Consider the following 14,124-nt stretch of genomic DNA (forward strand, 5'->3'; position numbering starts at 1 on the left):
GTACCGGTTATTGTTTAAGTGATTTACATTCGCTCACTTGAAACATTGGAAACTTGTATATATATATATATATATATATATATATATATATATATATATTAAGATTCAAAGACTTCATTAAAAACCTTCTCATCCATCATACAATGCATTTAGAATGGAAATATGAACACTGTTTCCGAGCTCGGCTCTTAGCAATCGGCCCCATATGCGGAATTACGAGCATGAATGGAAACTATTCACATTGTTGACTGTCGTAGCCAACCAAAGACAATTTCTTTAGGAAGGATGGAGGAAAGTATTCATACAATGAAGACAATAGGTAAAAGAATTGTGGTATATATGGAAATATTTTAAATGAGAGAAAAAAAATACCGACAGATATTACGATATGCACTAAAATCTCTGGATGGATTCCCCCTCTATAAAATGCACTAATCCTACGCAGTTATATTCCTGCTGTTTTTATTTCTTTAAAATGAAATTATAACTATTATCCTTCGTAACATCGAAAAGCCCTCCATACACAGCAAACAGAGCACTGCACAACCAAGGTTTGTATAATGAAATCACTCGCAATGCGAGTTGGATCTCTTAACAAACCATATTCTAGCCTAATCCGTAAATTGGTTTGTGTATTGAGCTGGCAAGCTTTATTTTTCCCTAGTCAGTGTTCTGGGCAGACGCAGTGCAGTATAAAAAGGGAACTAGATTAAAGATGATTGTTCGTCTGCATTACATAATGCATGATTATGTCTTAAGACTGTTGATATTAATCTCTCGTTTAATACTGCGCCATTATGGATTTTATGGTTATTTTGGCAACACCAAGGCCTCTCTTCAGGGGTCTTAGGCGCAGTTAGTTGATTCTGCTGAAGAGGTCTATCTTTATTTTTCTCCTCTTCGGAGGATTTAATGTCTTGCCAGTATGTAGAAAAGAAATGTTCTTATCTTCATCGCGTCTTCTCTCTGTTTGTAAGGTCTCCGCCACTCTCCCTCTCACTCTCCGGGCGCAGACATAACACTGTGATCCTTGAGACGCCCAAGGTTAACAAGGGATTTACTAGGCATACGCGGCAGGCGCGCTACCAATACACTACCACCAGAATTGTTCGAAAATAGCCAGCAAGTCAGAAGTGATTCAGAAACTAACAGAGGGGAGAGGGAGAGATAGGAGGGGACTCAGGGTGGCGTATGCGAGGAAACAGAGAGAGAAACAGAGGGAGAGAGAGGATAGAGGGAGAGAAACGTCATGTAAGAAAACATGAGGACAAAAAGTGGCAGCTGTCTTCGGGTAATTCCCTTTCGAGTGCCAGTGGTTTGTGCGGGTTCGAAGTTGTCAAGTGAGTCAGCACCGTCAGGGTAGCACACACCCGGCCCTTCCACGCGGCTGGACTAGGGGACTTGGCCCATGATCAACCACCCTCTGCAAACACACCCCTTCCTAAGTCCCCTCTCTCTTCTCTCTCCTCCTCCTCTCTCATCAGTGCCTTCTCTTCCCTTTCTTCTCTCTTTCTCTGCCTTTTCTCACTGATTTTAGTTATAGTTTTCTCGACTCCCCCCCCCCCCCCAGCAACAATCAGTTTTATAGGCAACATTCATTGTTCCCAGATACCAGTAGGCGTTGCATGAGGTGCTAACCCATCCATGAATACCGCAAGACGACACCTACTGTTTGGGAGTGTCTTTTGTTTGACCTGTAAAATCCTCATCCATATCAAAAAGATAGCCTCAATAGTCGAAATGCAATAGCAACTATCAGTCGACAGATTAATGATGGTACAATCATGTAAAAAAATTGACAGCGGACAGGTCAATGAAATGATTAATATAATTATTATGCAGAAACTACAAGTGATGGTAATTGATATGACAAATAATGGATAATGTTAACTGCTGATGACGGTTATAATAAAGAGAACATTAACAAGAGGAAAACCTTAACACACTAGCGATAATGAAGATACTAATGAAGGCAGCAATCATGGCAATGTTACAGTATATATGTTGCATTGTGAGGAAAGCAAACATTGCAGGTCGTGACAATATTTATCGTTCTTAACGTGAAAACTGCTACCGCTATTTTCAACGCAATTTCACGATTTCACTATAACAGTAGGGTTACACTGTCGGCATTGAAGGAAGAATGATGGAGAACAACAAAAAAAGAAAAAAACCGCATAATTTTAAAATTTTAGAAAATAAAGAGTACAGAAAAATGGGCGTCATATCCCAGAAGGCGTAGGTCAGCGCCATGGTATAACCTCGAAGCCGAAGTACTTTAAGAGCTATTCCAGCGGCCCGTACAAGCCACGGATCTGTCATAAATGTTCTGCCGTGCAAAAATATGATGTGATCTATAACTCCATGACCGATACAGCTGGCTCAGCTGCAGCCTGCTAATTGGAGCAAACTTGTAGCCAAAGTAGGTCAAAGCTTGCCCCTCCTCTTCGTTATCTCAACATCGGCCCAATTTTGGCAACCGATTTTCCCGCATGTTCACAAAACCTGTCGGTCTTAATTCTTATTTAGCCTGGCATCCGCTACCAATCGGACGCTTAGATTTTTGTTAATTGCTGAAGGAACTTTACCAACATATCGCTATTCAGTCATAAATTCAAATATAAAGCAAAAAACAAAAAACAAACAAACACCAAACAGCGCGTCCTAGAGTCAGGATAGAAATCAGTAATACTAGATGTATTTGACATCACTATTTCTTGATAATTCGAATAATTTGCTTATATGGAAACGCAAAATGTTCGTCATCATATCATATAGGATGCAATACTGCAAAAAAAAGTAAACAAGTGGATCCATTAAAAACTAGGATCTTGAAAATAATATCTGGAAAATATGTTATTAGTGAAAGATATATATATCTTTTAAACACGGCTCGCTGTATTCAGGAGGTCGCCTATTCGTTAGATTTTTCTGAAGAGATTATCGACTGATTTTTGTTTGAAATCACTTAACAAGATTTTTGACAAGACGGAATATAGAGCATGGAATTAAAGGGCGTTACCCTAAACAATTTTGATCTCTATGTTTGTTCACATTATCAAATGGAATAAATCGAAGATAAAGCAATGTCGAAGCTCCGCAAGGAACTACTTTCTTATGGATATGTCATCACATGTTTCATACTTGTGGTTGATTCTAGAAGCTGCTATATTATCTGACGGGCGCATTAGGAAACAAATATAGCGAGAGAGAAACGCTTTCTCATCTTCTGCTTGCTCTACAAGTGGTCATTCAAGAGTTCATCAGGACTTTCAAAAGCACTGCCGGTATTTGCGAGAACTGACGGGCGGATGACGCAGCAAACAGGGAGCCTCGCACTGCCCCCTGCCCCTGGCCTTACCGGTCACCTCTAGTAATAGAAGATGACAGCCTCAATGCGAGATTAAACTTGCCACTTGGCCCTCCCGGACCAAATGTGGATGGCAAGAGCAACCATAGAGACCATAAATTTCCACAACAAAGTACATAGCACAACTTTTACTAGCTCCTTTTTGCTCAATTAGTAGTCGCTACTGTCTCTTTTTCCACTATGCCGTTGCAGCGAGGGAACAAAGCTCTTACATTCAGCATTTTACTCTCGATTTCATTCATAGTTTACTATGTTTACTATAGTTTTGCTACAAAAAAAAGCCAAACTCATGGTTCAATATCACAAATGTGACGACCCTAACAGCAAGTTGAGGGGGGTACCCTTCTCCCATACTCATTTAACTGTCATTATGATTTTGAATCTACGAGTCTGTGATGGTTTTGTATGGCGGCTGCCAAGTACTCACCTTGCCTCGTGTCTGTATTGTGTAGTTTGTCTGGATGTAATGGTAGTCGTGGTGTGTGTGTTGGCGTAAAGTGGTAATACGTGCCGCGTGAGAAAATCTTCGATGAATCTGAGCTGTCTGGAAAACCAAAAAGAAAAACATAAGGAAAACAGAACCATTATTAAGCTTTTGTCAAAAAATACAGGACTCTGCATAAGTATACCATATCTGGCATGACCATTAAAGGATATTCAAGGACCTCTTAGAATCGTTATGGATTATACGAAGACATACAGAGTCATGATTTGACTCTTTCTTACCACCGTCATAACAAAATCAAAACCTGTTTGATCCTTCATCTGTTTGGATAATGTACATGGCTTCAAGTTCATGACGTTGGACATAGTTTCATAAATGGTAACTTATTTTGGCTTATTATTCCTCTATACTGACAATTTTTGCAACAAACAAAAATTCAGTCAAAACAGGCATATTTTTGTGGGTTTTTTTTAGGTTTTATGTTCCTTATGTTTCTCATCGCCATAAGGTTTGCGAAATACATGTATGTGATATTTTTCATGATTGAAAACAGGTTCGAGGTACATTTTATTTCCTCAGTAATATCGAATATTTATCACATTTAGAAGAAGCATTTCAATATATCGTTTGGGGTTTTTCTGTGACATAGGTAAAGGACTTAACGGACAAAAAGGTATAACAAAATGGGCCTTCTAAACAACTGTTAAATTGTCATATTGCCGCAAATGACAGTGCCTTATCGCCTTCAGTAGTCATGACTACATAAATCAAATGAATGTCGAGAATGACCAAGAATACTGAACTTACTTTCCAGATGCGGTGTAGTCACAGTAGAACACTGGGGAAAGACAAAAACAAACAATAATGATCCCTGATTAAGATTAGATTTAATATGATTCACATACATGTAGGCTACATCACTTCCTATGCTGCTGCAGTTTTACGTTTAAAAAAAAAATCGGTGAAGTTAAAGTGTATAGGCTTAAACAGGTCTGTCATAAAACCATAATGTCCAAAAATTTAACCAGAGAGATGGAATGTTGTCAAATTCAAAGCATAATATTATTAACATTTGCATGTTGAAATGGGGGAAGCGCAAATTTATGAACTTAATGCCACGCTGTCTCTGGATTATAGAACTTATATCTCATGTTTGTTTGGACGGTCTCCACGACTCATTGTGTTCGTGATGATGAAGGCGGGGGACCCTTAAAATGAGATAAGTTCCCTTTTTATTGTCTTTTTGTCTTTTTCTATTATGTTGATATTGTTCACTGAACATGACAGAGCAAACACTGTTGTGTAAACCCACGTTTGATTTGTGCACTCGTACCTATGTTTGAAATAGATCATTCGATGAATAGACCAAGAGAAAAGGCATGCCATGTTCCCCTCCATTACTTTGTTAAAGCTACCCGTGACTACAGGCAAGATATTTGTATGTCGTCGATAAGATCTTTGCACAAAAAGTGGCTGAAGTATGTTACGTCTAACAACAAACAAAATGAGAGGAAGGAAATATTATATAAAGGGCAGCGAGAGGACACATAGATGCTGAACACTACATTATGACAAGCGAAATGTGAAATATGTAGGAAACATTCAAGTCTATCACAGAAATATAGTAAAAGCCTATAATTCGACAAAATGAGTGACTAATGCCATCTGATAAATTTGCTGGATGAGGAAGATGTTATTGCAACATCTAATCTGCAACTTCTTTGTGTATACCAGCGAAGTCTTCACAAAATATCTGAATTGTGAACCTTACACTGTCTTGCCTATACATCAGAATGGAAGTACATCAGGACCTTGCGATTAATCACAAAAGGGACAATCTGATCAACACGTCTAATCTTTCTCGTGTCTATAGTTTGTTTATAGGCTCGTTCAAGAGTTGTCATATTCTATTGCGACAGAAGCTACTTTCGCACTTTTTGGTGTATGAATGAGCACAAAGAGGTAGCATCGAGTCCAGATTAAACAGTACTGCTATCATTGATTGTCAAATCAAAGGTCGTCACCTATTCGATTGCAAATATCTACATTTCTATTTGAAGACAATGGCTTGTTGACATAAGAACTTCTCTGAAAAACAGCAACATCGCCGACGATCTAGCACCTTCCCGCACTAGCGATCACGTCAATCAGATTGTTTTAATTTGTCCCTTTCACATGTAAAGCTTCGTCTAGACTAGACATTTCGTATTTACGCGTCTTCTGTAAACGAAAGGCCCTGGAGCGAGTTGTCGGAGAAGCATAAGTGCGCCGACCTTGTCTAGGGACACGGCTGGACTGGGCAGAGGAGGTTTACGCATGGGCTTCTTGTTCTTCACCTGTGAACTCTTTACCGTCAAGTATCATGGGGGAATAACGTCTTGTGTCAACCCATATGGACGTCTTAACATTCTAGATAGAACCCCTCAAGTGTGCACATTCAAATCATCAAATAAAAAAAGTCACATTTCCACTAAACTTCAGCTGTAATGACCGATTAAAATTTCCCATCGTTATTAAGTTTTCTCTAAAATTTTCTCTAATATTTCTCTAAAAGAATGATAAATTTTAGGATAACCGATAAGTAGGGTCTACATGTCAAAGTTATTGTTTGTCAGAGTTTAATTGTTTTCTGGAATGACACTTATGTCTGCTTGCCTAACTTTCGAATGAGAGGCTACATCTGTATCTGATAAGGTCTGTGCAAATAGTGACAACATATCAATCAGGCACGAGGCAGCCTGGTGAAGAAAACGATCAAAATAAAACAGAAGTGTTTGCTACCATGCTAGTCCATACGCATACGCTTACTTAACGAATGGTCCCATTTGAGCAAGCACCGGACATTGCCAACCACAACATCATATGCGAAAAGTCCCTGGATCTAGACCTGGACCTGCAACGAGTGGAGGTGGTACTCCTGACGACCTGAGCCCTGTGTTGATTGTCCGCATCATACGTTTTGCATTGGCATTATCGACACCTGCGTATAGCCAGACTGACCTCTCTACTTGTGCTTGTAATTGCCCACAGATCATAACAGACTCTCAGGAGGTTCGATCCATACACGACAACGGGCATCATGGATTTTTTCGATTTACTTGGCGATGTCTCTTCACCCTTTTCTTTCAACATAGTACTATTTCTTGGAGTTGTTTTGATTGTATGGTGTTTTCTAGTCACACTTTGATTTTCGACGTCGATATATCAGTTAACACTGTCTTGTTAACTGGACTTTCCTGGAAAACAGCAAATGCTATGATGGAAGTAGACCTACAAACCCTACTTTCTCAGTTTGGGCAATGCGTGGCCCTCCTATACCAGCTACCACTCGGGGTGGAGCTTCAACATATTTCACAAGTATTGTTCTTCTTCTTTTCAAATAGGAAAATATATTTCAAGCAGGATCAGCCGAACATTGACAAGGGCAACACGATTTTTTTACGACTTTAAAGCAAACCATAACTTATTTTTAGTTCATTTTGATTGCGAGAGTTTTGGGACCGAGATAGTGGCTAGTTTTATTTTTCCTGCAGGCAGAGATTATTGATTGATTTCTGACGATTGAAGAAGACATACAAGCTCGCCCATTCATTTTCCTGTCTGACATTCCGACAGGACGCTTAGCAAAGTCGTCTACAAATTTCAGCCAGCATTCACTGCAAAGACTGCCTCTAGTAAGAACTTCGTCTCCAATGGCCTTGCGCTTGCCGTTAATTTAGACTTAGCACTCTCTGATACAATAGCGACACACTCAGCGAGATTAATGTTTATCAGACGTAGTATTGTAGAAATAAAAGCCGTGGATTTGTATGGTCGTATAATATAATTGTTGTTACAAAGGCCGCAGTTAAATAATGATACGACGTAATCGCACAACAGAGCGGTGACCTTACCCCGTCTGGACAGCCGGACTGATACACTTTCTAACAATCTTCGCTGCAGGTTTGCATTTTTTTAAACTTCTTGAGCCAAACTGTCTTGTCGATGGAAAGAGAGAGAGAAAGAGACAGACAGACAGACAGACAGACAGAGACAGACAGAGAGGGGAGAGAGAGAAAAAAAGAGGAGGGAGTTTGAGTTTACAGGGGAGAGAACATGATCTCGAAGAACTAGAGCTTGAGATAGATAGATGGATAAATACATAAAAAGATAGATAGACAGATAGATTAATTGACACATAAAGCGAGAAGAAGAACAAGAACAACACGAAGAAGAAGAACAGGGGGGGGGGGAGGGGAGAGAACGTTTGATCATTATGTAATAATGCTCGTCTGATTCCAGACGGTCATCAAGGTTACAGGTCGTCTGCTCGGACGAAGAGTCACTGGTATACTGTCTAGCCTCCCCTCGGTGGGATTTGAGAACGCCACAAGGGACCAACTCCGCATTTTATGGGGTAAAATTTAGACAGACTATTTTAGCAAAGTTTTCGTCTCAAAAGTTTTAAATCATGTTTATCTCCATTCTTCCCGGTAATTTGGTGCGTTTCTTTCCTCGTCATAATAGGACATTCAATTTCTTTTCTTTTTCTTCTCATTTAACATTTTGACAAGCGAATACACAAACAAACCCTTCAATATACATGTCCAGAAATGTCTTTCCAATTTTTCTCACTACTGCACGAATATGCGGTACGGTGACATCGGTTGAAGATGATGCTGTAAGACACCTAGTAATGAAATCTTTCTTCACCACCTTCTGCTGCAATACGGACTGAGGGGCGAGAACCGTGACGACCTGCTCAAAAACATTGTCACTCACTAGCGACAGCTACAAGGTTATCGTCTTCACAGCTGATCAGTAGCTGGGATCTGTGTATTTAATGTCAGAGATCATGCTTATTAGCACAACAAACAGTGTCGTCTGCGCATCGTGGCTTCTTCTATCACTGAATGTTACGCAGGCCAGGGGCAGGCGAGTTATTGACCCACAGGCGTCGGGTCGGGGTAAGACGGGTCTTCTGCCTACGCAGCCAAAACTAGTAGATCGAGACTTCGGCAGCCTGACGACACCTAAAATCACCAATTTTCTATTATCATCGAATATGGGTGGCAGCAGTGGCGGGAACTATTGTTTATCAGTCATCCGATTACTTTTGCATTGTATTTCTGATGCACGCAAGAACGGCTTGACGCTATTTGTTACACAAAGTGGTATGTGAACGAGGTACAAGAGATCACAGAACCCAGCCAGAAAATTATAACATACATGTTGGGGATTTTTCAGCGAGGAAAAACAGCATGGAGCCAGCTTTGCCCACCAGACACCTTGACTGTTTCCCGGTTTAAAGCACATTTCTCTCCAGAAATATTGCATTGAACCCCTCAAAACCTCTAAGCAACAAGAAGCAGAAATGTATTGAACCATACTATGATGATCAAAACTGATTGTTGCAGTAGTTAAGTTGAACAACATTCAACATAGTAACCGACATTTCATTGTGATGACTATGCAGAAAAGATTATGATGCTAAAAACAGCAGTTGTTAATGTCGTGTCACTCCGTGGTTTATAGAATTAAAGGAAAATCAATATCTCCTGCTGCATGCAATGTGATCTAAGTAAATACAATCGGTGGAATTTTCTGGTTAATCTAGGTAGGCCTACTTGCTATATTTTTTTAAAAAGTAGATAGGAACAGGAGTGCGAGATAAAGAGATAAAGGGACGGGGTATTAATTTGTCTGAACCCTCCAGATGTTACATTACGATGGAATATCATGTACCGCACTTAGGCTGCATGATTACAATGTTTGTAAGAATTTGTGTTTCTTTCTATGCGTATATTACTTCAGTTGACTAACGTGAAACTACACAGTCCCTGTTTCTCGGAAATAGATGTATTCATTAAATCCTAAACGTATTTATACACGTATAATAGCATTCGAATGTGAATTTCCGGTGGACTCTCTCAAAGATCTCTTCGTCTCATTGTCTACGTCCTTCAATGACCACATCCCTGGACACGACCGTTGAACTTACATGAAGAACTTGCAGTTGTCTGGTTTTGTCCTTGGGGCTCACAGTTCGGCCATAGAAGAATTACGTATAAGAGGGAGGTGCGAGAGCACGGCACTCACAGCGGAGTTCGAGGTCGACAGCCATGCTGAGTCTGTACAGGTAGTGGAGGTCCCTCCCACTATGTAGGTTCGTATACAACTCTAGCTTAATCATAACACATGGAAAATGCCTACGCTATCGATGGTATTATACATGAAATATTTTTTCAATCGAGAACTTTCTCTAGGTATTGGCGCTTTCTTGCCATGTGTTTAAAGTGGCCACCAGTAAACGAGACAGACATTGAGTCATGTCGCCGACTGTGTTACTGTAGTGGAGGGAGATGGGAGGTGAAAAACAGCTGGGGCGTCACGTTCTTCCCATTCATGCACGTCGAAGCCGGTAGCTCCCTACCGTGCAGAACACGATACACGCGACGGAAACTGCGCGGCGTTTGGCAGTCCCGTGAAACCTGCAACACAATCCGATTAGGAAATGTGTATTGTGCTCGTGCCTCCGCTTTCATTTGTCAAAAAATGAGCACTTCTCGTGCCCAATTTGCACAAGCAAAAGCGGGCTTGCAGGTGCTCATTTACTCTTTAAGGGGAAAAATTCCATTCTTGCTATGCGTCGATTCGTGCAGGTATTACATACAGGAGAGTAATAACGACTGATTTCCATTCATGAACCTATTCATAGCCAACCCATGTCACGATTGACTGCCAGATAGCAGGCATCATGGAAACAAGGACGAGTGTCTGTACGCTCCTTCTCCTCACGGACAATATCATAAAATAATTCTGGCATTCTACAAAGTCTTCCTTCCAAATGACTTTGGGACAACCAAGTTTGCCTGAAATACACCTGGCTTTGCCTGACATATCAACAAAATAATATGGAGTAGATCTTACGGAAAAAAGAACTTTATTGTTACAACCATGGGAACGAATCATGCATTGTCTTCAGGTAGTGTCTTATACCTTAAAATATAATTGGGGTATATGAGACAGTTTAATCTGAGCTCCATGAATTTCTGCAATAGAAATCGCAATGGTGTTAGCTTCTGCTCATTACATACTTTCACTGCAGTCTGTGTCGAGTTCCGTGTTTGTTTAGAGGCAACGAACGTCCTGTAGCCTCACAGCTGATCTCAGTACTTTTATCTTTTGTGTTCATAAGATTAAGCACACATTACCACATTTTCAAGTACGTAAAAATATATCACGGTATAGGCCAAGGCTATTTCATATGCGTGAAGAAACATGTTTTCGTTAAATCTTTCTCATTTTTCACTTTATCTATCACTTCTCTCTTTATTTCTTTTACAGGTGTGTGAGGTGGGGGAGGGGTTAATACCAGAGAGATTTCCTACCTTGCTTTTCTCCAAAAGGTCCTGTAAATGTTGCATCGCCTCCAATAACATTATCACTGATATGCTGCAGCAAGGACCATCGGCTGGTATCCTGCATCTCTCCGCCTGTTGCGGCCAAGTTGTGGGGTGTGTGCTCGGGCAACATATCTAGTGACGCGTTCAGCTACAGGTGATCACTAAAACGTGCCTCAAACTCTAACCAGGCTCGCCTTCTGGAGGAAAAATGTGTTCTTTCCTCAGCTCGTTTTTTCTCCCACTTCTCACGTATGGCAAAAGATTGACTGAAAACACAGCGTCTGGCTTGGGACTGAATCACAAGAAGCTTGTCAGGAACTCGTAAGGTCGTTTGGCAGCAACAGACTTTCACTCTGGTGGATCCGATGAGCTCGGGAGGCCTTGATGCTGATGAGCGAATATCCTCCTGTATCATTCACAAGTCACCGATACCGATCCAACCTCCTCAATCAGTTTGCTCTCTTCTGACCCTCGACAGTGAAAGATCGTATTTATATCGTGTAAGATCCCACAAGCTTGAAGCAGAACCAGCACAACGTTGGGCTTTTGCGCAGCGCCGCATGTGCGCGAAAAGTAGAGGAGGTGGACTCGTCGATAGTGCCAAGTAGGGGTGATCGTAGCAGCGTATCGTAAATGGGGTTGATAATACGAGTGACTGGGGCCCAGGTAAGTAAGAAAGGAGTCGGACGAGTCCACAACCCACTTCGTGCCCTCCTCCTCTACTCTACCGTGCCTCAGTTTTGAAACTGTTGGATTTGCCTAAAAACAGACAGCGAACTACACGGCATGTTTCCGTGCCACTCCGCACATTTTTCTTGATCTTCTGTTAAATTTGTCAACCCCAAATGCCCTAGGACTGCTACCCGCAGTATTTTGCTAAATCTGCCACAGATCACTGATCAGACTCCAGCCGCAATTCGTGGTAATACCAAAAAAAAAAAAAAGAATAAAAAATAAAAAAGATACACACCCGGAACTGCACTTTCCACTGTACTTTTAAACGGCGTGCTTTTAACGTTTATATCTATACTACACGTAGTTATCACTTTGTCGTGGACGTGAGGGGAAAGCTTTTATCAGATAACGCAACAGTTTTAACTGCATTATGATTTAAAGTACAAGATTTTTATCAAATATTTTAGACTGACCATGACGGTTCTTTTCTAAATGAAGTGAAGATACCAAGCTACTACATTGAAGATGTTAGCATTATGTTTTCATATACAAATCCCAATTTTCATTTATGAGCAGTTATCGTCATGGAGGTTAAATTATGTTCTTTTTGCAGTACGTTGCCGCTGAAATTGTAAGCAATTATTGGAGTCAGAGTGACCAGACATGTCAGTTCGTGTTGGAACGTCAAACGTTAAAGGCATAATTTACCATTTGCAGACGAAACAAAAACCCAGCTTTAGTGCTTCAAAATGGTTCTTAGATATGAGTTAGGGATAGAAACAACCAATGTAAAAATTTGAATCAGTATAATCAATGTTAAGTATGGTTGAATATACAACATGTGAACAATAATTATAACAAAAAATTCTAGACTAAAACCGTCTACAGTTATGGTTTATTGAGAAAAATAGTGATATCTCCTTATATTTTAGGATTTATTGCAAATTTTTTTCATGGTAGGATGTTTTGTGATACGACTGACCTACACATATGCAAATGTGATATCTCGATTTTTTTTAAATCACTGCTCCCAATGGTAAACGGTACCTTTAAACATTACCTGCCCTGTACATTATCTGCCCCATTGTATATCTTGCTTCCGTGTTTACTTTCTGCCTCCATAGGCATAAATTCCAATGTATTGTACAGGTCCTGATATTGAGTTATAGTAGTAAATAATTTCAATGCAAATAGTACGGCTGGTCATGCATGGCATTGCTTAATTGTCCTCATATCCCACCAAAATAAGTTGTTTTGTTTGTTTGTTCGTTCGTAAAAGTAAAAATAAGCTCCTCTCGGTTTATCAGATGTTAGAAATAGTTTTATGCCCAGGTGATCATGACAGTATTTTTAAAGCTTACTGAATTACTGATGATGCCTTGCATGTACTCAGTCAAATGTTATTATTACACGAGAAATTACAACAATCCTTATAAAAATCGCGAGACAGTGTGATCATGATTAATGTAAGTTTATGATTAAGGAGATTCAACGATTACAAAACATGCAGCAGTAAGTCTTCGATAACGTTTCAATCATTAAGTTCACTACGATTACACTGTTTTATCTGTTCTGATGATACAAACTATTAATGAGGATGATGATAAGTTTAGGATTTCATACAATCATTATCAGTATACATGTGCTGCTTTTTGGTTAGTTTTTGTAACTATCTTCATCAATATTCACAAGAAAATCGTTATAATCAGAAAAAGGACGGCAACGATAATGACCTCTTACACACACATGACATTTAAAAATCGTGATATTCACACGTCTCTTCCCATTGTGTGATACTAATTGTCATTAACACTTTCTTGGAATGTATCATGTGAACTTTCCTTTATCTAACACTAACACAAAACTAATATTTCACAGCACTTTTGTTATTTCAGCGCATAGCTAGACAGAAGTATAAATGTCAACACCTTGTATTAAAGTGGTATGGTATTGGTGTGAAAGTTTTTGAACATACATAATCGTAAGAAGCTCCGACTCGCACAAGGAGCTCGTCTAGCTCTTAAGTGTTTACGTCCAATGTTGAATGGATGATGACTAGATATTTGTTGCGGTCAAACAAGAATAAACTGGTCAGGTTTACAGTGTCCATGTGTTATGTAGCTGTTTATCCGCTGGAGACTCGATCCAACTCCACCAACATTGATCAGCTGCTGACCTCGCTTCAGTCACGTGGTTCAGGATAAACAGACCATGGACTCATTCTGGTTATCAACCTGTGAAAGGTACTG

At 40.0% G+C, this 14,124-nt stretch overlaps 1 protein-coding gene across 1 annotated transcript in view; it reads right to left on the minus strand.

Moving 5' to 3' along the window:
* The window catches only part of LOC139733722 (uncharacterized), a 31,147-nt gene extending 19,817 nt beyond the window's left edge, over nt 1-11,330 (minus strand). The window contains exons 1-3 of the mRNA XM_071644532.1: nt 11,186-11,330; nt 4,623-4,653; nt 3,798-3,914 (exon numbers count right to left, since the gene is read on the minus strand). Of these exons, the coding sequence (XP_071500633.1) occupies nt 3,798-3,914; nt 4,623-4,653; nt 11,186-11,330 (293 nt within the window). The remainder of the gene's footprint in view (nt 1-3,797; nt 3,915-4,622; nt 4,654-11,185) is intronic.
* Between the last annotated feature and the right edge of the window lie 2,794 nt (nt 11,331-14,124).

Source organism: Diadema antillarum, unplaced genomic scaffold (assembly GCF_040938485.1).
Source record: "Diadema antillarum isolate AM-2024a unplaced genomic scaffold, OU_Dant_1.0 seq00000488_RagTag, whole genome shotgun sequence".
Lineage (NCBI taxonomy): Eukaryota > Metazoa > Echinodermata > Echinoidea > Diadematoida > Diadematidae > Diadema > Diadema antillarum.